The sequence below is a fragment of the Thalia democratica genome, chromosome 9, assembly GCF_965202585.1.
Source record: "Thalia democratica chromosome 9, ktThaDemo2.hap1.1, whole genome shotgun sequence".
NCBI classification, from domain to species: domain Eukaryota; kingdom Metazoa; phylum Chordata; class Thaliacea; order Salpida; family Salpidae; genus Thalia; species Thalia democratica.
Genome location: NC_139173.1, coordinates 21,291,345 through 21,316,256, shown reverse-complemented (window position 1 = coordinate 21,316,256; position 24,912 = coordinate 21,291,345). Strand labels below are relative to the sequence as shown.

The following is a 24,912-nucleotide window of genomic DNA, read 5'->3' as shown; positions in this document are numbered from 1 at the left end:
TAGATTAATTTAATACATTGCCACTACCCCAATTAACAATCAGTTGTCTTGGTATTTTTTATTAAAAGGTAAATTTAAATGTTTAGTTAAGTTAAGTTAACTTATTAATTTTTTTTGTTTTAAGAATCTATGAGATTTGCTCACTTCAATTTTTCTTTGGGCGGCTAGGGGTGGAAGAACTTTTACATAATGTAACAGAGTAGAACTAAGTAAGTAAAAACTTGGTCATTTTATTAACAACAAAATGGTCAATTAGATATCAAAATTGAATATGTCTTAAATGTAGAAAGATTTATAAAAAAAACTTTAATTTAGTTTCTGCGCGAAAAAAAAAATTCTGTACCCCAAAATAAGTTTCATGCACCCCAAAAGTCTCGTGCACCCTAAAAGAAATTTCATGTACACTAGTGTGCACCAGTGTACACTGTGCCGACCACTGGTTTAAATTATACGTTAAGTTCAATACTTAAATTTCAAATGTATAAACGATACTTTTTAAATTATTACGTCATTTTGTAAACCTAATATTAAAAAGTTTTGTTTTAAATAACTTAAAGTTTGCGTTATCTTACTAAAGTATTTTACTTATTTAAAAGTTCTTTAAAGTAATTTTTTTGAGTCGTCTTATTGTTTTCTATATTTTGGTTTTTATTTTTTTTCTGATACTTCGCAGCTGTATTCTAAATTAGGTTTTAAAGTTTTGTTTGAAATATTTTTATTATAATTCAGATATTTTTTCTCAAGTAAAAGTTAAAAACTATTGTAAACAGTTTGTAATCTCTTTACAGATAGCAATTTTTAGCTATTGTTGTGAACATAAAACACTTCAGTTTGCCAAATCAGATCTTTTGAGCATTAAAGCTTTTCCCTTACTTTAACAAACTTTTGCCATAAGCCTACTCAAGAAATAGATTTAGTTCAGATAACAGTGAAGTAATTAAAAGAATCATAGAAATTTTTACACTCCACAGGATCTAACATTTGTGAAACTTCATAATAATGGAAGTGGTTAGTTATTTTTTCATATTTTGTTTAATGTATATTTAGATTTATAAAAGTTTATAATTTGTATAGTATCTTATAGTTTTAAACTAATAATTAGTAAAACCTAAATAAAACACATCCTGTTGTTTATATTTTTAATGATTTTATTTAATTGGTTAAAAGTTTAAATAATACTTCAAAATTCTGTCATTAAGAAAATAAATTGGCAAAATTTAAATAGTTATAAAAGATATATAACATCTTGAATACACTAAAAGATGAAAAAGTTAAGAAAAATATTTTGAATAGCTTTTTTTAAATTTAATTCTGAATAATAAAAGTTATTTAGTTTTAGACTATTAATTCTAGTTAAGAGCTAAGTATTTTAATAAAACAGAATAAAAAGATTCCTGAAATAATTTAGTTACTTTTGGTTGTGCAGAAAGTACAAAAAATAAATATTGAGAAGGATAAATTAAATGAATGTATTAAATATTGTTGCAAGAAGCATTTCTTCACATGTTTTGAATGTGGATAAAGAAATTGTTTTTAAGGTAAAGACAAGCAAAAACTGTGAAATATGTAATAGTTGTCTAGTTAAAGCATGATTACAAAGTAAAATTATTTTAAATTGCATAAAAGTAACAGCAACATATGTCTAAATCAATTTTTTTTTTAATAAAATTAACTTAGAATTTATTTATAAAGATATTTGAGCTTTCATCTCACTTTTTTAATACAAAAATGTTATCAGTTTTACTAAGTTGATAAATTTCTTGTTAAGTCATTTTAAATCATATTTGGTTTTTGTTGTTTGTGTTAAAATAAATCAAGTTAAGTAAAGTCTCACTACATTTAAGATTAAGAATTGATTATGTAAAGATTCTGTAGTTTAAATAGAAAACAGTATATTATCATAAAATTAAAAGTGTTTTACTATTTATCAAACTAGTCTTGTGTATTTAAGTTGACAATTAAAAAACTAATAACTATAATTAACTAGCTCTAAATAAAATTTTAATCAAACTCGTATTATAATAAGTTAATTCAGGGTTGCCACTTTACCTGGAAACCTGGAAAAACCTTGAATTTGACAATTTTGGCTAAAATAACCGGGAAAAACCTGGAAATTTGATCAAAAAACCTGGAAAACCTGGAATTTTGATCAAAAAACCTGGAATTTTGATCAAAAAACGTGGAATTTTTAATAACTTAAACATTTTCAGTTGTAAAATTTTGATTTGACACCAAAAATCTATCATATAATTAATATTTTTGTCATCATCAAAAATTTTTTTTGTTAAAAAACACAATTAAAGTAATTTTAAAGTATCTTTTCAATGCTTTTATTCTATTTAACACAGTTTCTTTAATAGAAATTAACTTAAAACTAAAAGTAGACCCAAAATGTGTACTTTTAAAAATCTGGAAGAAATTTGGAAAACCTGGAAAAAAATTTGAAAAAATGAGTGGCAACCCTGTTAATTACTCAAGTTTGAAAAATCTAGGTTCAACAAGCTTTTAAATTTAAATTTATTTAATTAAATTTTTATTTTAATTATTTTCTACTGATAACTATTAGTTTACTTAGTCTACTATTATACTGATCCTATAAACAGTCTTTAAGATTTAAAAAATAAAGTTGAACAGTAGCTTCTAAATAAAGTATACCATAATTTTTTTTGTTATAGATTGAGCCAATTAACTGAGGAAACATATGCATACCTTTTCCTAAATTTTTATCTAAGTACAGTTTTTTCTAAAGGATTCTTGCATTATTGTAACGTAATGTTTAAAAATTAAAAAAGTAAGCATTTTGTGAATAAATTCATTATATTGATATATAAAAGTTTACATAGTACTTAAAAAGTTCCCACTTTTTTACTGGTTAAGTTACATAAGTTAATTTGTTAATGAATGATAAAAAAATAATCTAAGAATGTTTATAAATGATTGCTTTAAAACATAAATAAGGAAAACTTTTAGTGATATAATTTTTTTATTTATCATAAGTTATAGTTTGCTTTTTCCATAAGTAGCCTTTTTAATTTTTCAAAAAGTACCCTTGCATTACAATAAAACAATAATAAGCAACTGTTAGATAAATTTTAAAACTGCAAAATAAAGTCTACTTGCAAAAAATGTCTCACTCCTTTGCTATGATTCTAATATGTATAAACAGCACAAGTAAAAATAAAAACTAAAACATATGACTAACATATGTAATGAAAGTTACTTTTTTTAAACTGAAGACAGCAAAAAAAGTTTAGCTTTTGTCATTCAGAATGTATAAGTTTTAAGAAGGTTGCTATAAAGTTTTTGAATAAGATATATTTTTGATCAAATAGACATTTGATTTATTTTTCTTATATTCTGATCTATTATCTCAGAAAACTACTAAAGTTAGAGGCTTGCCACTTTACCTGAAAACCTGGAATTTGACAATTTAGGCAAAAAAAAACCTGGATTTTGAGAAATTTGAAAAAAAAACTGGAAAAACCTGGAGTTTTAACAATTTTCACATGTTCAGCAGTAAAATTTAAATTTGACTAAAAAAATTCATAATATAAATAAAACATTTTTGTCATCATCAATTTTTTTTTATTAAATAAAAATATTTAAGTTAGCTTTACAGTAGCTTTTCAATATTTTTATACTAATTAACACAGTTTCTTACCTCAAACTTAACTTTAAACTAAAAATAGACCCAAAAATGTGTACTTTTCAAAACCTGTAAAAAAAAAGAGTGGCAACCCTGAAGTTTCCAAAAACAGTAGAAAAGAGCTGTTAGTTTTGTAAATAAGTTCGCAAAAGCAATAAAAAGTGTGCTACAAATATAAGAAGTAGTGAGTTGCTCTAAAAAAAGATAAAGCTATAAAAAAATAATATAGCTCTCTACAGACTTGGTACTGCTAATTAAGAAAATTAGTAATCAAACCAATAACACAATAGAATGAAAATGTCAAACATTTTTAAAGTGTATTTTGTTAAATATTTTACTTTTCAGTTGTCCTAAAAATGTGTCTGTAATGTTTTTTATTCAGAATTTGAAATCCAAAAGTAAAAGTAACATTAACAAAACTAACTTACTTTTTGCATGCTTGTACCAAGTGATGTATGTTTTTAAGTTGTAAAGTTTTAGCCCAGTTATGTGTTTTATTTAGATTAGATAATCTTTTTTTTAACCAACTGTTATAAACATGAACACTTTTTAAGTTTTAGTAATTTATGTTTAAATTTAGTTTTGTTATGACTTTTTTTTAATACAAAATCAAAAAAAAAAAGCTTTTCTAACAAAAATGTTTCAATATTTTTAATTTCAACTTGTTTAGGAGATAAGCATGCTAATTTATAACTTAAAACATGTTTGCCACTTAACTTGGAATCCTGAAAAAATCTGAAATTTGACAATTTAGGTAAAAAAACCTGGAAGTTAAACAATTTTCACATGTTCAGTTGTAGAATTTTGATTTGACTCAAAAAATCTATCATATAATCAAATTTTATTTTTCATCATCAAAGTTTTTTTTATTAAAAAGCATATTTAAAAAAGCTTCACAGTATCTTTTTAATGTTTTTATACTATTTAACACAGTTTCTTACCTTGAACTAAAAATAGACCCGAAAATGTGTACTTTTAAAGACCTGGAAAAGTTTTTGAAAAAATGAGTGGCAACCCTGTTAAAAGCTGATTTATGTTATGCTATGCTAATCATTTTTATACAGAATCATTTATTTAAAAAAAAATATTTACAACTTTACCGCAACAAATGCCTTAAATTAAATTCAAGTGTTTAATGAAATGTATGAGTCTTTTTTACAGTAGTTTTAAATTGTGATAAATTCTATTTGGTTGCAAATTAATTTAAACAAGTTTTAATTGCCAGGTGAACAAACTGACCAGTGGTAATCCTCAAGTTCACATAAGCAACAAAGAGGAGGTTGCCAAGAAAATTGAAAAACTAGTTTCCGGTGGTAAAGAACAGTTCCAGGTAACATGCTTTGTGTTAAAGATAATATTTTTCTAAAATTATTATTTTCTCATATGAAATGTTGGATGAATTAAAATAGTTTATACTTTTGTTTAACTTTGTTTTTTTAACAAATTTAAACTTTAAAAAACATTTTTTTTGATGATTTTGTATTAAATATGAGTTATACTATTTTGATTAAACAATAGTGTTTTTTTCTCATCAGTCATAAATAACAGTACAGTTTTAATACATACTATCTACGTTTAGTCATATATAAAGTCAACAGTTACACCTAATTTTTTAACAAGCATTTTATATTTAAATTTTTAAATACTTTAGTCTTGTTTTTTCTAAAGTCTCTTAAATTACATTTTAAAGAAATTTTTCCTGTTTCTTTAATTCATACAAACAATTGTTTAAGTTTACAATTGAAAGTATATCTATAAATGCAGGTAATCAGTGATTTTGATATGACATTGAGTAGATACCATTATAACAATAAGAAATGCAGTAGCTGCCATGGTAATAAGTTTTATTATTTTATAGTATTTAAAATTTTTTGTATAAAAATGTTCTTAAAAAGATAGAGCAAATATCTTCACAGTGTACAGCATACAAAAAACAGTGTAATTTAGTTTAAAATTTTTAATTTATAAAAAATGTCTTCGAAATTTTATTAGTTTTTACTTAAAGTTTTTTCTATCTAATTAAGTTTTCTTGATATTGTATTTCTATGAAAATTACAAACAACACATTTAGGACTTAATCATGTGTGCAAAGCACAATAACTATAAAATGTTTATATAAGTTTTCTATTAAGTAGTAAAACTATTATAAATAAAGACATTTTGTACACATTTTAAGTATAATTTGGAAAATTAAGTTTTTAAGCAAAACTTGTATACAAATGTTGATAGTTTATGTATTAAAAAAACAACATAGTTTAAATGAGTTAGCTTATAAACTTCAAAAAATTTGTTTAAAAAAACTTTGAAAGTTTATTTTTTAACCTATTTTTACAATTTTGTTATATTTTGTAGGTACTTGTCTTAGATTTCTAATGGTAACTTGATTAAAAACTAATGCATTGTATCTAAAAATTAAGGTGTAATGGAATCATCACCTGTAATAACAGAGGAGTTACAGAAAAAATTTGATGAATTGTTCAAGTACTATTATCCTATTGAAATTGACCCAAGTATTACCATAGAACAAAAAATACCTAGAATGGTCGAATGGTACTTAACCTTTTTTATAACTTCTAATGATTTTACTGACAGCTTTTTAATATTGAGTATGATGCTTTATATATCTACTGTAATTATTTTTTTTTGATACCACAAACATGGAGTCTTTTTTATTTAAATTTAATTGAAAAGTTGTTTAAATTAAGGCCATAGGGTCCACCTTGATTTTTCAAGTAAATCTTATTTTGTAGAGGTTTGTTTTAGCTATCAGACTTTTATATTCGCTTTTCAAAATTCTAAACTTTTTTTAACTTCTAAGAAAGCTAAACATGAAATAAACCAGTAAAATAAAATAAAAAAAAAACTATCGTTAGATTACATAAAACAATAAAATAAATACATCCTTACATTTTAAAATTATCAGTTTTACAAATTTGAATAAATATCTGAATCATAGAGTTTAACTGTTCTTAAGTAATAAGGTAAACAGGCACTAATTTAATTTGGTTTTTTAATTGTAATACTTTTGATGTGCCTAAAAATATTTTTATTTACTACTTTAAATGTTTTATTTTAAATTCAAGTTTAAGAATTTTCTAGACTTCAAATAGCTTTAAAAAATAGTTCTCAAGTACAACAGCTTGTGTATAAATTTAATGGCTGTACACAGTCAATTTATTAAATTGTAAAGCAGCATAACATTTAATTTTTTCTCTATTTCGTTTGAATAAACTAAATTCAACATTTTAAACCAATGATAGCTTAAAGTACATTTGTGTTTAAATTTTAAAAGTTTCAAGTTGACTTTAATTCTTTAAAAATTTTTAGTAGTCATAGTTTTCAAGACTTTTTGATATATATGTTTGTATAACTCGCACTTATTTTCATAATTTTTTTATGCTCTTTTATTCGTAAAGGTGGAGTAAAAACCATGCGTTACTGGAAACAACGGGCATAACTATTCAAGATATTTCGGATTCAGTTGCTCAGTCTTCTTCTATGTTTAGGTGGTTATTTTGTATAAACTTAAACAAGAATATTTCACAAGTCAAATAGTTTACTGTAAAATTACATGATTTTAATGGGCCAAGCTAGTAAGTAGACAATAAAATTCTTATTAATAAGTGTGAGTTATGTAAAATAAAATTGGATTGTGGTATTGATCTTCTGGAATATATAGTTTATGCAAAAATAAAAAAATTGAAATAAAAATAAAGATATTTTTAAGCACGATGCTAAATTTCCAGTAAATAAAGGATTTTTATTGGTACTTGAGTAACTGTTGTAATATTTTTCACCACTAAAGTAAAAGCTACCAACCAGAGATGGCCACGAGGAGTTCTTCAGGCAACTGCACGAGAGCGAGATCCCACTGATGATATTTTCCGCCGGAATCGGAGACATTCTGCTGCAAATCGTCAAACAAAAGTCGAAGTACTACAACAACATGAACGTCATTGCCAACTTCATGAAGTTTGATGACAAGGTTTTAAAAAGTTGTGCGTAGTTTTGCAATAAAAGTTTTCTTATAAAACAGGATCATAACCTGTAAAGCTTGAACTTGAAAAAAAAAAAGGCTAAAAGTTAAATGAGGTTTCTAGTTCTTCTTCAATCTTAAATAATTCTACAGTTTTTTCTCTTAGCTAAAGTTTACTCACCATGTAAAGTGTTTTTTATGCCCATTTATATAATTTTCAAAACAAGTTTTGCATGTACTCTAAGATACTTTTCACGAAATGCTATGATTAGGTAATACTGTTGTTATTTATAATTTAAAAGATTATCAATTGTAATAGTTAATATTAAAGATAGCTAATTAAACTAGATGAAATAAAGGAAACTTGAAATTGGAAATTGGAAATTGAGCAATGTTTTTTATTTAAGACTATAAGTATGTAATTCAAGTCAGTATAAATCATTAGGAATTGTTGTGCATATTTGTTATACTAACTTAATTTTAATTACTTTAACTTATTTTCATATGTAAAAAACAGTTGCGACTAAAAACTAATAACAATTGTAACTTGTTTTTTCAACTGAGTAAGGTATATTAAAGTTCTCATAATTTATTTAGACTCAACGGTTTATCACATTGTATGATAAGTCGTAAAAGTAACAGTTTTTTAAAACTAACTCACATGACATTTTTTAACATTTTGTTAGTTTTAACTTAAGTTTTTTTTTGTTTTATTATAATAGTTTGTTCGTTTAATTGCATGATAACAGTATTGTAAGCTTTTAAATTGTCTAATTTTCTAACTAACCAATGAAAAAATAAATAGCTTTATAACTACAACTTAAAACATAAATTACTATCACTTTATAAAAATGTTGAAATATTTGCTTATTTTATCAAGCATATTTTTCAAGAACTTAAGGTTGTGTTGAAAAACTAATTAGAAATTATTTTAAGCATTAAATGTTTGAAATTTAAGGCTCATTAAGTTTCTTATATAATTTGCAAACTACTTAAGAGAAAAACTTTCACATTCAAGTTTATTTTCTCCTGCAATTTAAAAGCAATCTGTTTTAATTACGCATTTACTTTTTTACAGTGTTTAAATTTAAATAATGCAGCAAAATTTTTGTTGTGATAAACATTATCTTTAAAAGTAGCTTTTATTCAAAAAAGATGATTATTTCATATTAAATTTTCACTTGCAACACTTCAAAGTTTTAAAAGTATGCGAAATGTCTTACTTAAAATTTGATTTTTAAAGCTTTAAAAACTTAGGTGATATTGATATTCAATAAATACTTTACATTTGTATGTGAAAAAACAATATAAATTTTTCTTTGACAAATATATTATAATAATTTAACAACTTTCCCAAAAGATATACTTGAAACTATTTTAAATCCACAGAATAAAGCTTTAAAAACTTCAATATATATTTTTGCTTTCCTATTTTAAACTAGTATAGCTTTTTCAAAAATCACTAATAAAGTTTAATACTAAAAAATTTAGCCTAAAAACTAATGACTATGTTTAAAAATATATATATAATAATTATACACCTACTGTATCAAAAAGTATGTTTAGTTTAATACTAGGCATTTTTTTAGTGTCGAAGTCATTATATACACATAAATTTTTGATTAGTTAAGATTGTAATGTATAGAATTACATAAGGTATTTGTTTCGGCTTTTATTACAAGGAATTGTTTGTCCAGTTAGAAGAAAGTTTCTTATTTCCGAGAACAAAACATTTTTATGAATGCTCTGTTACGGTGTCGTTCTCAATATATTTATAAATTTGCAAAATCATAGTTCAAATTTAAGCTGGGAATTCTTCAGTGTTAGTTTTAGTATTCAGTAGGAACCGTTGTATATTCATATTGATTTTCCAAGTAAAGCAAATGGTGTGTAAAACAGTAATTAGCTAACTTTCTTAACCTATGAGTGTAGTTTGTGTTTGTTTTATTCCTCAAGCTTAAAGAAGTTTTACTAATGTACGCAGCAGTGTGAGTATAAGTTAATTATTTTGTTTTTTGTGAACACATGCAGTAGCTTGATCACCTGTGAAAAGTTTTTTCTGATGTTGTAAATGTTGAGTTTTGTTTGAAAGTTTGTTTTACTTAGAAATGGTAGGCTGCAGTTTCGATTGAATGTCTGATATTGAATTGATGTAAAAATGTTTGACTCTACACATATGATTATGGTGCTACGAAAGTGACCTGGGGTAATATAATAATTATTTAAAATAACTTAATCTGTATTTTTTGAATATATTGTCAAGTTTTTGTTTAAGATACACTAAAAATACATTTAAACAGTATAATGATAGTCTGACAATTAAGAAAAACAACTGCTTCTAACAGCTATTGTTTTAATTGCTGACTGAGCATTTTTTAATAGTTTTTAATTTAATTTGGTGCATATGATTAAGTTATAATATTGATAAGTTGTTAATCTTGTCATTTAATAAGTTTTTAAGCTTTAATGTGTACATATGTCTGTCTGTTCAACTAGTTTTTAAGGAAATAGCAGGATTGGAAAGTTTTTATTTTCATTAGATTCTACTATCATTATTAAAACTTTTCAAGTTTTTTGAGAAAAGTGTGTTATATATTCTACAAATATATGATAAAAATATTTTTTATAACCAAGACACATAGCAAAGTTTAGAAAAATTCCAAGTAAAAAAACTATATTATATATTATTAGTTTTATTTTTATATTAGGGGTTGTAATTTACAGAATATTAGCTTGAATTTTTTTTTTTCAAGAACAAAATAAAATTAACTTTTTGATCACAACTATCTTAAAATGTGCTCTTAATTTGATTTCTGGTTTACAGCAGTTCCTATTAAATTATTATTTCATTGCAATTTTACTTTTTAATTACTTTAATTATTTCGTTTAGCTCTCGTCAAGTAACGGTTGCTAAATTTTAACACTTTTGACTTGCTTTACTAAAATATTTATAAACTTTTAGATTGAGTAATTTACGTATACACTTTAAAACAGAATTTGTTACCAAGGCAAAACTTTTCAAAAATAGTTTTACTTGTTTTTCAGGGAAAGATATCCGGGTTCGAGTCTGACATCATCCACACTTTCAACAAGAGCGAGAAAGCGCGGGAAAACTCGCACAAGTTTTCGCGCGGAAGGTCCAACGTCATACTCATGGGCGATTCCATGGGCGACCTGAAAATGGCCGACGGCCTGCAGTCCGTGGACACTTGCCTGAAAATCGCTTTTCTCAACACCAAGGTTTGTTTTGTAAGCAGTTAAATATTTATTGTATATTTCAAAAGACTCATGTTGGATTTTAAAAAACATAGTTAGAAGTTTTGAAAAGAAAAAAAAATCCTTTTTTTTAAGTTTAAAAGTGTTCTTAGTAAAAAAGCCTAAGTATTAGTTCTACTGTAAACTTTCTAAGAAAATTGATTAAAAATGAAGGAGAATATATGTTTTTAGTGAAATAGTTTTTTCTGCGTTTTTAGTTTGCTCCTTCCATTAGGAACTTTTTGAGCTCACCGTTTTCAATCGCTTACATCTCGAAAATTACTTTAAATATTCTTAAGCGGTCCAAAATGTCTGATAGCTAAAGTGACAGCCCACTAAATAAGATCAATTTGGACGGATGTAGCCTTAATTAATTTTATTATAAATTTAAAACTTAAAAAAAAATTAACAGGTTTATAATAATCTATTATTATTGAACACAAAGTTCAAAAAACGACAAATATAATTAACAATCTCCTTATATGTACTAATTTTTAATCAACTTTAATAAAAATCTGTAAATTAAGTTTTTTAAATACAATTAAACTGTATACATTCGTAAATCAAAAATAAGATTAAGCTAACTTTAGATTTTTTAGCGCTTGGTTGTGTTTTAATAATTTAAAAATTACTTTATTATAACTGCTCAGACAGCTTCAAATTTATTGTTTTAAAAAATAAATGACTAGTTACAAAGGACTTCTTGGATTACAATATAAAAACTTTAATTATTTTAAGCAGTTTAGTAAAACTCAGAAGTTTTGAAATGCTCAAATCTCGTTTCATTTAGTTTGAAATATTTTGAAAGCAAGATTTAAACTTTCTACAATTGTAATTAATATATTAAAATAAATGATTATATATAATTATGTATAATTAAAATAAATGGTTAAAACACCGACAGATCGACGAGTGGTTGGAAGAATACAAATCTCAGTGGGACATAGTTCTGACCGACGACCAGACTCTGAAGATTCCATTGGAAATACTTTCGAACATTCTATAAAAACACTGCTGTCATTACTAAGCATATATTCGTGTCTCAATTGTTCTGTCCGATTCGTTGTTTTTTATGTGCTCGCGCGTACAATTTCGATTCACCTGATACTGTAACTAAAAAAAAAACTTTTTCAAGTAACTATTACTAATTTTAAAAAATTTAAACTTGTGCACTATGCTTCCGTAACGTCTGAACTAAATTTCAAACAATTTTGTATCCGTTTTTTAAAGTTTCAAAAGTTTAACGCAATAACTTAGTTAGCTACACATTTTGTACTTTTCGATTTTCGTTATTGTTTTTAAGGTGTTGCTTTATATTTATTGAAAATCAACTAAGGTGCCGAATTTCATTAATCAAATGTAAACAATTTTTACGCAGAATCATTTTTAATTTTAATATTTATGTTTCACCAGCAATACTAAAAGTTTGGAAACTTTTACGGAGAAGGACGATTTTAAAGGTTTGTTTTTGTTGTAAAAGTAACTTTAAAAAATGTACTATGTTTTGATTTAGAATATTGTCTAAGTGTTTATCAGCTAAATAAAATTTTCAAATAGATAGTGTAGTAAACTATTGCGAAAAAGATAATATCAATTCTACTTATTTATTAGAAAAAAAAGTAATCGATAATCGGTGCTGACTTGGTTTATTGATTAGCCCTTAATCAGACAACTACATCAAAAGTACTTTCTCCGTCTATCAACTGAATTTTTAATTTCATTACATAAAATAATTTTAAATTGTCTCAAATGTTTAGTTTATCAACAGCAATTTCATGATGTTTTTTGTTGTGATTTTTCTCAAAAGCTTTAAATTATCAAGTTACGATAAATAAGAACAGCTGAAAACAACTTTATAGACTTAAGTAAAAACATATACAAAATTTTAATATCCTGAGCAATAAATTATTTAAAAAAATCGATAATAATATTTTAAATCAGTTAGTTGTATCTGATTTATCAAGTATTTTTTTGATAACAGAGTTTTTGTAATTCTTCTAGCTCACAAAAGTTTTAAATTTTGTTGTATTCAACTGTAGATTCAATTTATTTTCGTGTGATAGTCAAATATGTAGTCTGATCTTACGATCAAAATTAGTTTTCTAGAAAAAGAATAAAATAGGCGATAAATCAAAATATAAGCATATCTTGAAATAGCTTGATTTGAAAAAATAAAAAACAGTTTTTGTTTACACCTGCATAGAAGTACGTAAGTTTCCAACAAGCAAGCGAAACTAGCTGTTCAAACATGTAACAAACAAATTTACGTAATTACTTTTCATTATGTCATGCTATTTTTGTTGTGCTCTCTTTAACTGGGCTTGCTGTTAAGCGGTAATTATTCTATTGAAAGCTTTAAGAAGTATTTGTTTCTTAAGTAACAAAACTCCTCTAAACACGCTGACTGAGTAACAGTGTTAAAAATGTTAAAAGGTGAAATATTTTAAAACTTGTAAGTGTATATTGGTGGCTGTGAAAGTTTATTAGTATATTTTATTTTTGCAAATAAATAGAACACATTTATTTAAAGTTGTTTAGGTATAAATTTTTCTGAATAACTTCGCTTCAGTATTAACAAAGATAATATTTATTCAAAATTGCTCTTAAGGTTGGCTGATAGCCATTTTTTGATTTATGTAACTTTCAGCTTTATAAAACATCAAAATATTTTGAATTTTTCTCAATATTGTGTAATTATTTCGTGTTCTGCTAAATAAAAATTTCCTGCATACTTTCACATATGAAGTATTTGGTCAGCACAATTGAAGTTGTGCGACAGTGTTTAACATTATTCTATGTGGTTTTTATTGAAATTTTAATTATGTAGCAATTTTTAATTAGGCGCACTTTAAAAATATTTTCCTTAAATAGTATATTTGCTTGCGCATTAAAGCTAGTTATTTTAGATCATTTATGTCTACAGTACCTAAAATGCTATTTGTTGTAGTTTTAAGAATTTATTGTCATAACTGTAGCATTTTTAACATTTAACTATAAATGTGTAACAGTTTAAAGTAAAACTGAAGTTTTCTTGTTAATTATTGCTTTATACATTGTAAAACCATATGTTGTGGTTTCAAAGCAAATTCTATGGTAGTTGAAGTTGCTGCAATCTTTAGCTCAGTAAAAAGTCTTTAAGATACTAAAATTATAAAAAGAAAATTATTTAAACTTGTATTAACAGTTAAAATAATTAAAAAAAAATAGTAATATATTTAATCTTTCTGTGATTTAGAGCTTATTTATGTTTTTTAAGAGTTTGTTATAGGTTATAAATTAAAGTTTTACTAATTAACTAAAACAATGGATTTAATGAGCTGCCTATTGTTTTTAACATGTTTTAATTAAATTAAAGACAAGTAAAGCTATTATTAACATCAGTTTTAGTTAATTTATATTACAAAACTTTATTATTTTTAGTTGAACTAGAAAATTGTTTTTGAGTCAGTAAAGAGTATTAAACATGTTAATCTCACTTTTTGAAGTTATTCAAACATTAACTTAACAAGATTTTATATTTAAACCTTAAAATTTTTGTTGTACTTATAAATAGTTTTTAATTGTTCATATTTCTTAGAAACCATAAATTGAAATTAGTTGTTATACAACTATAGTTAATAAAGTTAGTTTGTTGCTTTCTATTGAGATAAATACATCATATGTTTTATTTATATATTTTTGTTTAAAATTAAATTTCAATTTGTTTAGTAGGTTTTAGTTGTGTGTCTTTTTGGTGTGTTTTACCTGATAATTTATCCAAACATTCATTAAAATTTATTAAGTGAAAACTTGTAACTTAAAGAAAAGACCAAAAATTAGCTTTGAAATTATATTTTTATTTAATTATTGAGGTCTTAACTCAAAAACCAATTGCAATTTATTATACAGAAAATTACTAAATTTAATTCAATAGTAATCTAAACTAAAGAATAAATTTTAAGTTTTCTGTTGTTAATTTTTATAATCTCAAAATTAAACTTTAATTCCAAACATGTGTGTGTGCAACACGAGATAATTCTTTTTGCATAATTACTTGCATGTGACGCAGCAATTGTTTTAAAACAGTTTGTGCATTCATACAAGCGTTCATAAGATGAAAAAGCAGACGTCCAGCATGATTGCTTCCACCATTGCCGCCGCCATTCCAACCAGCGTATCATACATGCATGTGCGTTTGATTGTTTTAATCTTTTTCGGTTTAATTTAAAGCGATTAAAAGTTTGGATTGTGCTAATTTTTACTGAACGTAAAGATGTAAGTTTAATTTTATTCTGTTTAATTAGTTTTTTTACTATTATTACTGTTAGTTTATTTTGCGATTACTGTAAATTAACTTAAGTATATTTTTATTTAATTTAAATGTGAAATTATACTAAATAAGTTATAACTTTCAGCAAAAACTAGTAATGACTTAAGATTAAATCTTCTTTTGTTTTGTTCTAAAAATTAGATATATTAGAAAAAAGACTTTAATTAAGTACAAATAACTCAATTCTGATATTCTGTGGCTTAGTTTTTTAGAAAGTACTAGTAATAAGTTGTAACTATACGACAAGTTTCAGCAGAGTTATATTTACTATTTTTCATAAACTTGTTGTGTTTTGTTCAGTTTTTGTTAAGTAATTGTTTCTTGTTTGCAAGAGTTTATTATCTAGAAAAATTTATCTTTTACATTTACAAACAATTAGAAAAGCCACAACTAAATTAAGAGACTAGCATATTTACTAGTGTAAAAATTAAGTGATCCATTTTTATTAATTTGCATTTGAAATGGTTTAGACTTAAAAGTTCATTATATACATCTGCATTCACAGAAAAGCATCTGGTAGCTTAAGAAAGATATAACTACTAATAAAAAACCTTTCCTTTTTTTACCTTATTTTTTTTCTTTAACTCATAAACTACGGCGAAATTATATTTTACTGTTCCACTTTAGTTCAAAACTTAATTTGTAGCCTTTCTACCATAGCTGCTATTCTTCTTATTGTTCTAACTTTAAACATATAATTAATAAATATTATTCAACACTACCCACTTTTTTTTAAAACTCAGAAATGTTTTTGGGCTAAGTGTTATTTTCTGATATTAGATATTATTTAGTTATAAGTAAGATAAAAGAAGTGAAAATATTTGGTTACTTGACTTAAAATACTTTTGGATTACTTCACTCAAAATTGTAATATGAAGCTAACATATTTTAGATTAGTTTTATAGTTGTTAACAAAAACATTTTTCTTCTTACTTCAAATCAAACCCATTTTGGATTAAAATTTAGAAAATTTCAACTTTGTTTGAAAAAAAACTTTGCTACATTGAGCATTTTTAGAAACTTTGAGATTTTTTTTTAAGTTAGCCTAAGCCAAATTTGTGTTAAGATATTTTTTTTAGTTTACGGCCAGTTTTGGTTTTGAAATATTTAATTTTGATAAAGACCTCTGGCTTGTTAGTTTTTATTTTAATTTTAAAAAATACTTTAATTTTAGTTATAAGTAATTACTTTCAAAAGACTTATCAAAGAATAAGCTGAATTGTTCTAATAAACAATGAGTTCATTAGAGTTTTTCAGCTTCTAAGATTGTCAGTCCAGTTTTATTTGTTTATTTTTTATTATTTTAAGTTTAATTGTTTTAAAGTTGTTAGTTATTCTATAAACAGATATAGAAATAAACGTTTGATAAAGTGCACTATTAATCTAAATAAACCCTCTAGTATAAAGTATTGTGTTAATAAAAAAAGAAGTGTTGACATAACATTTTAAACAACTACAATAAGAAACTATTATATAAAGTAGCGTTAGAATTTATTAACTTTAAGAATATAATTTGTCGAATTAAGTTGTACAAGTTGTAAGCAAAAGTTTTTTTTATAGTTGTATTCAAAGCTTTATTTCGTATATGAAATAGTTATGTGTAGTTTTCAAAGTTCTTTAATAAGTATAGCGTTGTTACTGACTGTTTTTCTAAAATAAAATTCTGCTTTTTAAACTTGATTTTTATACAAGATATTATAAAGATGTATTTTATAAAATAGTTATAAAAGCAGGTCATATACTGCTAGCTTTTTCATTGTTAATTTGTTTGATTAGTCAAGATCACAAACTAAAAGTTACTCAACTGTTATTAGTTTGTTTATATGTGTATTGTTGTTTATTAGTTCGATAGTTTTATTAATCGTTAAGTTGTAGTTGTTTTATAATTGAAAAGTAAAAATGTCGTCGTATCACAAAATTAAAAAGATATTATCTTGGAACTACAAATCTGACGTTGAAACAATTTCACCTGAAACTGAAGAATCCGCGGAAAGTGAAGAAATTGATGTTGTTGATTTTACTGTAGAAGTTAGGACCTATTTTATTTTTTAAGTTTAATTTCTCCTTGTGCAGCTTGTGGACAGTTATTTTTAAAGCAAAGTTGAATTTACATGTTTTAAAATTAATTTTTGTTTATACTGTTTGTAAAATTTATTTAAAAACAAATTATTGCTTTACAAATTTTATTGAAAATATTGTGTTCTGTACAAATCAAAATATTTGGTTTTAATTGACATAGTTTCTTTATTTATTGTTAATCACAGTTATAAGGTGTTTATTTATTGAGTATTTTGTAATTTTTTTATCAATTAGCAAAAAAAGTTAAGTCAACGCCATAAAACTTGATAAGTGTCTAAAGTAAGTTATAAATTATCACAGTCTGAAAAAATAGCACATACTAAATTTTAAACAAAAAAGTTGCCAAATTAATAAAGTTATGTTCAAGCTTTTTTAATTTTTAATTGTTTTATATATTAATTGTTAAGTTTTTTAATTCTCATCAAAATAATGGAAAATGTATGCGTTCTTCGTATTCATATATAAATACAACAACCAACATTTTCTGATGTCAACATAATTATGAAACTTTAATTTAAAAACGACTATGCAGTATTATATGCATAAGTACTAATGTGCTTAATTAAATGTTTTTTCTTTAAAAATATTTGTCAATGAAATAGTTTAATTTAGTGAATACATAATCATTATAATTTTTATAATCGTAATTAAACAAAGTAATTTTTTCCTTATTTGTTATTAAAGTTAACTTTTATTTTAGTTTTTAGAATAATAAAATTAGCGTTGGAATTTTTAAATAATTTTATTAAACTAGTTTACAACGTAGTTAAGTTTTTAACTTGATTAATGGTTAGTCGTTTCGTTTTGCTGCACAGTTTTGCGGAGTTTTGAATTGATAGTTGTTTTTGAATAATATTTTATCTTGATATAAAATTCAAAAAAAGTTTGGTATATTATTAATACCTTTAATAACAAAAATTTCTTATATAAATAGATATTATTACTATATATATACATAGTTCTAAAATAATTACGTATAATTTTATTTAGAACATGGATGACTCAACCCCACCTCAACTGATTGAAGGCTACCTTCTTAAAAAGAAAAAGTGGCCCAGAAAGGGGTGGCATAAGGTAAACAGTTTTTAACTCTACGTTAAAAGTAATTTAACTTATAGAGTTGTTGGGTTTTTAACTGTAAAGTTTTGACATGTTCATAGTAATAATTAAAATTCTGAACCATTACTTGACACTAGTTTAAAACTGTTATTTGTTTTAAATCCTAATTTGTACCTAAGCACTAAAACAAACGTTAGCTACACAGGACACATAAAATCTTTGTTTTCATTATGTTGTAATTATAAGAATTTTTTGTCAGATTTAAAGTTTCTTAGTTTATTTAAAAAGTATTGCTTCTATTAAAACTATAAGTATAACTAAGTTTATAAAAAGTTTTTAAGGTGAACAAATGTAGTAAATTAGATTAAAATGAAAGTTTTGAAACATTTTTATAGTTTTGATTATGAACTGATAGTTTAATTGGAAACTATTTTAAAACTATTATTAAAACTAATTCAAATTAATGGTTAGATATTAGAATGCTCGAAAATATAAGTATAAAAAGCTTAAAATTTGTTAAGTGTTTTTTTTTGAACTTCATTCTAATTAATCATATATTTTAGAGATATTTTCACCTTGATAACGGATTGCTGAGGTATGCGAAAACACCAAATGCAGTGAGTGATTGTTGTCATAAATGATATATTTGAAAATAATAAGATGCTTTCTCTTACAATTTTTCATCTAAAAGTAAGCTAAAAAGCTATTTAAATTTCAAGGTTTTTTAAAATTTATATTTTTGATTTTATTATATCTCTAGTATACTTTCAATTAATAATTTGAAATTTTAACGCTATTCGACTTGTGTAATATTGAAATAATAAGTATTTACTCTCAAAGAAAAAAAATGTTTTCTGTCTGCCTTGCTTAATAAAGATTTTTAGTTTGTGATCATTGTATTACGCATGAAACACTGTGTTGAATAAAAGACTCTGAATTTGAAACTGTTTCATTAATATTAATAGAATATATAATAAATATTTGTTTTAAAACAAAAAAGTATTAATTGTTATAAGTTATACTTGAAAAAAGATTTTGAAAGTTTTAGTATAACCATACAATTAGCAAAACAACTTCTAATTAACTTTCAAATAGAAAGCAACATCTATTTTACTTGTAACATCTGGCACTACTTATCTTTTAAAAGAAGTTTTGATAGATTAAGGCGTTAATGTACAAGCTAGTAAACGTTTTTTAGTTTTTAAAATATTTCAAAATTGCGACTAATTTAGTTTGTAAGTATGAAACCAATTGAAAAATGTTTCGCCTAACGGTATACCGTACTATTTATTATACTGATTATTTTATACTCTAAGACCTGATACATAACAGATAAGGAAGAACAAGATCCACGGCAAGATGGAGGTTGGGGCTTGCGTGATGTCCAGCAAGAAGTTCAACCTGACCATTGATTTGGACGCCGACGATGTCATATTTCACACCAAGGTATTTGAAACTTGAAAGTAAAAAATTCAAATTTTGTTTGTTAAGACAGCTGCTCATTATTTTGCTGACTGTGATGTAGCTTGTTTTTGACTTTCAGTTTATTTAGATGAGCTCTTTTTTATCAAACAATAACAAATAGTATAATGAGTATTAAAGCATTAATACGTGTGTTTTATAATGATATAAAACGTTAGTGTAGTTGAAAATTCGATGATGCAGCTAACAAAAAAGCTATTGTTTACTTATAAGTATGCAAAATGCAGTTTTTTGTAGTATAGCTTTAAAAGCTGCAAATACTTTTAAACCGGTTATGTGGTTGTTTTAAAATTTTATTAAGTAAATTATAATTTGTTTTAAGTTAGTTGCTGCTGTTTACTTATAATTTATTTTAACTTTTGTTTTATTTTAGGTTCAAAAATTAAGTGATGTTCAAAATTTTTAATTAAAGTTATAAAGTAATCTAAAACTTCACATAAATGTTATACTAAATGAAAATTGATTAATTTTGTTTAAATTTTAAATATATTTATGTTAAAAAACATGTAGGAAGTGTAGGTTTATTGTTTTAATTTTTAAACTTAACTTATATATTACTAACCCTACACAATTATATATTCTTGTTTTTTTAAATCTATTAGTGTAGTATTACTATTATAATTTCTTAGTTTATAAGGTATATATATATATATATATATATAGAATTAAGTTATTTAACTTAATAAATTAAATTTTTCACACTGAGCCCACCTTGTGGGCTTTGTTAATAAAAAGGTTTATTCTTTTTTGATCAATTAAGAATTTATAAAAGTTTACTGTGCTCAACTATAAATAGGAGCAATGATAGAATTAAGTTATTTAACTTAATAAATTAAATTTTTCACACTGAGCCCACCTTGAGGGCTTTGTTAATAAAAAGGTTTATTCGTTTTTGATCAATTTAGAATTTATAAAAGTTTACTGTGCTCAACTATAAATAGGAGCAATGATAGAATTAAGTTATTTAACTTAATAAATTAAGGTGGGCTCAGTGTGAAAAATTTAATTTATTAAGTTAAATAACTTAATTCTATCATTGCTCCTATTTATAGTTGAGCACAGTAAACTTTTATAAATTCTAAATTGATCAAAAACGAATAAACCTTTTTATTAACAAAGCCCTCAAGGTGGGCTCAGTGTGAAAAATTTAATTTATTAAGTTAAATAACTTAATTCTATCATTGCTCCTATTTATAGTTGAGCACAGTAAACTTTTATAAATTCTAAATTGATCAAAAAAGAATAAACCTTTTTATATATAAATATATATATATCTATATATACAAACTGTGATTAATATTTTGTTAAATAGTATTATACTCGAAACAAACGTTTTGAAACTTATGTCTTAATTTTAGCTAAACCGTGTAAGTAGATTTGTATTTATAAAAAATATTTTTAATGCTACCAATTAATTTCAAATTTTTACTTTTTACAACGTTCAGGATTGATTAAGAAAACTATTTGTAGACGCTGATATTTTGCAACTTTTCCAGCAACATGTTTTAGACTTTTGTAAACTTGTATCAACTTGAAAGTGTAAATAACATAATTAGTTTTAATACTTAATGCAGGCAAAAACACTGTTGGAATACAACAATTGGTTGACGGCTCTGAGGCTTCACAGAGAGTACGGAAACAAAAGCAAAGATAATACGCTGACCAGCAATAATGTTAACAACATTCAGGTACGTCTCTTTTACACCACCCAGCGTATATATCATTTAGAAATTTAAATGCTGTCAGATTGGTTAGGTTTTAAATTTTAAGATACTTTCAGCAGTTGAAGTTTTTATTTGTTCAAAGAAATAGTTTATACATCTAATTATAATCATATTAAATTAATACAGTAAAAAATATTTAAAAGAGATTGTGTATTTTGTAAATTATATGTTGAAAATATTTAGAACAATATTTATGTGTACTAACTAAAGTTGTTAGAACCATTTTAGAAGACTTTACATTATTATAATCACAATGATTATAATCACATTATTATAATCACAAGGTGAGAACGGCAGTTTATTGATCAATAAAAACTATAGAAATAAACACAGTCTATACAAAAAAAATATAAACATAATTTAAAACAAAGAATAGATTAAAATAGTTTAAAAATGTTAGAAATATTAAAAAAAAATTCATGTTTAAAAATAAGGTTTACATCGAACAGTTTTAAATAAATAAATCTATAAATTTAATTCTTTTTTATTTTAATAAATCTTTGAAAGCCCTTATCAATCTAGTTACACCCCTCAATTTGTAAAAACACAAATCTTCGATGATGGAACATTTTTGTATTATTTTCAAATAATTTTTAATCTTCAAACATGCGCCAGTTGTTCAAGTACGCAGAACAGTAAGTGTTTTGAAACGCCTTCACCGAGCAAGATCTGGTGCAGCAATCCAGGTGGTTTTTCGACCTCCTTTGTCTGTTTCTTTTCTTTATTCCTATGATTTGGTACTAGTTAATTTTTGTGGTTTTTTGTATCTTACAAAAAGAATATAAATTCAATGGTCGGTTGATACTTGTTTAGTGTTTTTTATGTTCTTTTAAAAAAATTTGTTTAAAAAAAGTAAATACTTTTGCCTATTAGTTTTTTAATTATGTTTTATAAACTTAATGAAAAATAAGTTATATATATTTTTTCAATAATAATTATAAAACTAATGTTCTGTTTTAATGTGCAAGAACAACAAATTTATAATTTTTAAATGTTTTAAAATTTATAAAAAACTTATTCATTTAGAAATTTAATTAGATTTAAATGTCTGTTAACTTTGATTAGTTTTTTAAACCTGAGTACTTAAATATTTAAAAAAGTTAAAACAATGATATAAAACCCATTGCACTACCTCTAAACTGAGACGCGTAAATGATTCGAAGTATCAGTCTTCTTTGTAATTCTTCCTCAGAGCACAAAACTTCAATCATTTTTAACTTTCTGTCGCCACAAATGCCCCTCAGCTGAGGTTGTGAACGGCTGTTGTGTGAGGCGGTGCAGTTTTGAACCATGATTACTAATAATAAAGTGCACACGACCACTTTGCTGAAGTACATTTTGCTAATACTTGTTTATACTGATCTGTTGAAGGAAAACAATTTTTGTTATTTTGTTATTTCTTTGTTATTAATAGTAAAGTCGAGATAAACTAATAAAATGTCTCTAAACATTGTGTTTTAGTTTAAGTTTACAATTATTATAAATGTTTTGAAAACTATTCTGTTGAAAAAAAAAACAGTAAATATATTTTTTGTTACACAAAAACTAATATGCGTAACTACTTAATTCAGGTTAAAAATGTATAAAAATTATACAGACTCCAATGACAAGCAACGACCAGGAAGGAATTTATAACGACAATGGTTTGAACGAAAATTCAAAACTTGGTTTGTTTATTTTTATATACTGCTATTTCAGCAGAAAGTTATTCTTAATCTAAAATGTAAATTTGGATTCTTTTTATATTTAGTTAATGGCCTTTTTGTGTTTATTTACTTATAAAGTTGTTTTTTGAACCCAATTAACCTTTGTGTTGTTACGAAAGGCAGGTGTTTTGGTAACTAATAAAACGTAAACAATGAAGTGCAAATAATCTGATTGTGTTTATTTTATGCAAATAGTGTTTGTTTACACCACATGTTATGGACCTTATTTTTTTTTAGGGTTTTGACGCAAGAATTTTTAATAACTTATGTTTAGGATTTCTGAATTTGTAAAACTTGTGTAATATAAAAATTATGATGTATTAATACGTTTATTTTGTTACTATTGATATAATTATACTATTTTGATTGGTAAAACTATATGACTAGAAATATCATGAAAAAAAGTTTACAAAATAAGCTTAAAAAACCAAAAATCTAAATAAATTCTGAAATATTATAATGACTCACTCACTCTTCTTGATAATGCATTTAATTAACGTAAACAAATATATGAATTGAAAATGACTAGTATCAAAGAATTCGGTTTCTCATATTAGTATTCTATTATATGAGTCATAAGTTAGTGTTGTCACTATTATAATACTATTCCAAATGCGAATAATTACACCAATCAGTAACTAATCAACTACAATAGAAACTATATGAAAACTACTCTGACCTTTATGAAAGTTTGACTAAAAATAAAGATTACAACTGTTTAACTAAGTTGTTATAAATATCTCTGAGAACAACGAAACCTGAACAACATTACCGGCATTGTTTGCACTCGAAGAATTACCATACTTAGCCTGTTGCCGCACACAAACAATTTCATTTCATTTGACACGGGTTCTCGCAGCTGACATCAGCTGCGTCTAATGAATGACTGCCTCCACAGATTGCGCGGTGCCCCGTATTTATACTCTGCTCTCTCAAAACAACATTTGATGTGTGTGTGTGTTTTGCTCATTGAGAAGTAAATAGTATTTTCGAATTGTGTGCAAATAAACAGTCACAATAACATCTCAGTTGTTTGTTTGGCACATTCGAGCTGAATTCGTGCACTTTGATCTTGTTTTATTTTCGAGCCGGCCCTCGACCGCTGTGAATTAGCATGCAAATTTTGTTGTTAATCTGACTACTTAGACTCGCTTAAAATCGATTACGTCTTGAGTAATTTTCAAAAAAATTTGTTGCTTATACAACAATATACTAGTGTGCTCTTAACATTTTTCGTGATAATCACTACTTTTGGTCAATAAAATATCGATTAAAGTTTTAACCTTTAAACAATCCTAGTACTGTATGATAGCAAATTTAAAATATAGTTATTCTCAAAAGATTTTTACATGACCAAGTGTGTAGTTAGAAAAATTTAAATACAGCTAACCAATAGAAATTATAAATTTAAGTCTTGATACTTTTGATTTTAATAAATACATGCTGTAAAATTCAAAACTCCTATTAGAGATTTATAAAAAAATTAAAACTGCAGTTGCCCACATCTTTATAAAAAATTTTATATTTATTTTTATTTTATATATATTTCTTTAAAAAAAATTTTTATCAACAAAAATGTTTAGTTTTAAATGAACTTTAAAAAAGTTTAATTTTTAAATAGTAACCAAAAAGATATCATTTTGATTTAGTAATTACAATTTTTTACTACTTTTATA

The 24,912-nt window shown here is 24.6% G+C and overlaps 2 protein-coding genes across 4 annotated transcripts in view; both read left to right on the top strand.

The window, feature by feature from the left end:
• The first annotated feature begins 878 nt into the window (after positions 1–878).
• Positions 879–12,257, top strand: LOC145844123 (cytosolic 5'-nucleotidase 3A-like). Of its 2 annotated transcripts, XM_082951480.1 has the most exons (9): positions 891–1,008; positions 1,382–1,538; positions 4,872–4,976; positions 5,411–5,480; positions 6,064–6,196; positions 7,063–7,152; positions 7,469–7,631; positions 10,668–10,862; positions 11,782–12,257. In XM_082951480.1, the coding sequence occupies exons 2-9, from the start codon at positions 1,464–1,466 to the stop codon at positions 11,881–11,883; spliced, it is 933 nt and encodes a 310-aa protein (XP_082807606.1). In that variant the 5' UTR covers positions 891–1,008; positions 1,382–1,463; the 3' UTR covers positions 11,884–12,257. The 2 variants fall into 2 exon arrangements, with proteins under 2 accessions (XP_082807607.1, XP_082807606.1); XM_082951481.1 differs by lacking the exon at positions 1,382–1,538 and having other exon boundaries at positions 879–1,008.
• Positions 12,214–24,912, top strand: part of LOC145844122 (oxysterol-binding protein-related protein 6-like) — a 31,438-nt gene continuing 18,739 nt past the window's right edge. Inside the window, exons 1-7 of one of the 2 annotated variants that reach the window (XM_082951478.1) lie at positions 12,214–12,337; positions 14,943–15,045; positions 18,256–18,339; positions 18,888–18,941; positions 19,657–19,770; positions 21,381–21,494; positions 23,128–23,197. In XM_082951478.1, coding sequence (XP_082807604.1) covers positions 14,971–15,045; positions 18,256–18,339; positions 18,888–18,941; positions 19,657–19,770; positions 21,381–21,494; positions 23,128–23,197 — 511 coding nt within the window. In that variant the 5' untranslated portion in view covers positions 12,214–12,337; positions 14,943–14,970. The remainder of the gene's footprint in view (positions 12,338–14,942; positions 15,046–18,255; positions 18,340–18,887; positions 18,942–19,656; positions 19,771–21,380; positions 21,495–23,127; positions 23,198–24,912) is intronic. The other variant, XM_082951479.1, reaches the window with a different exon arrangement.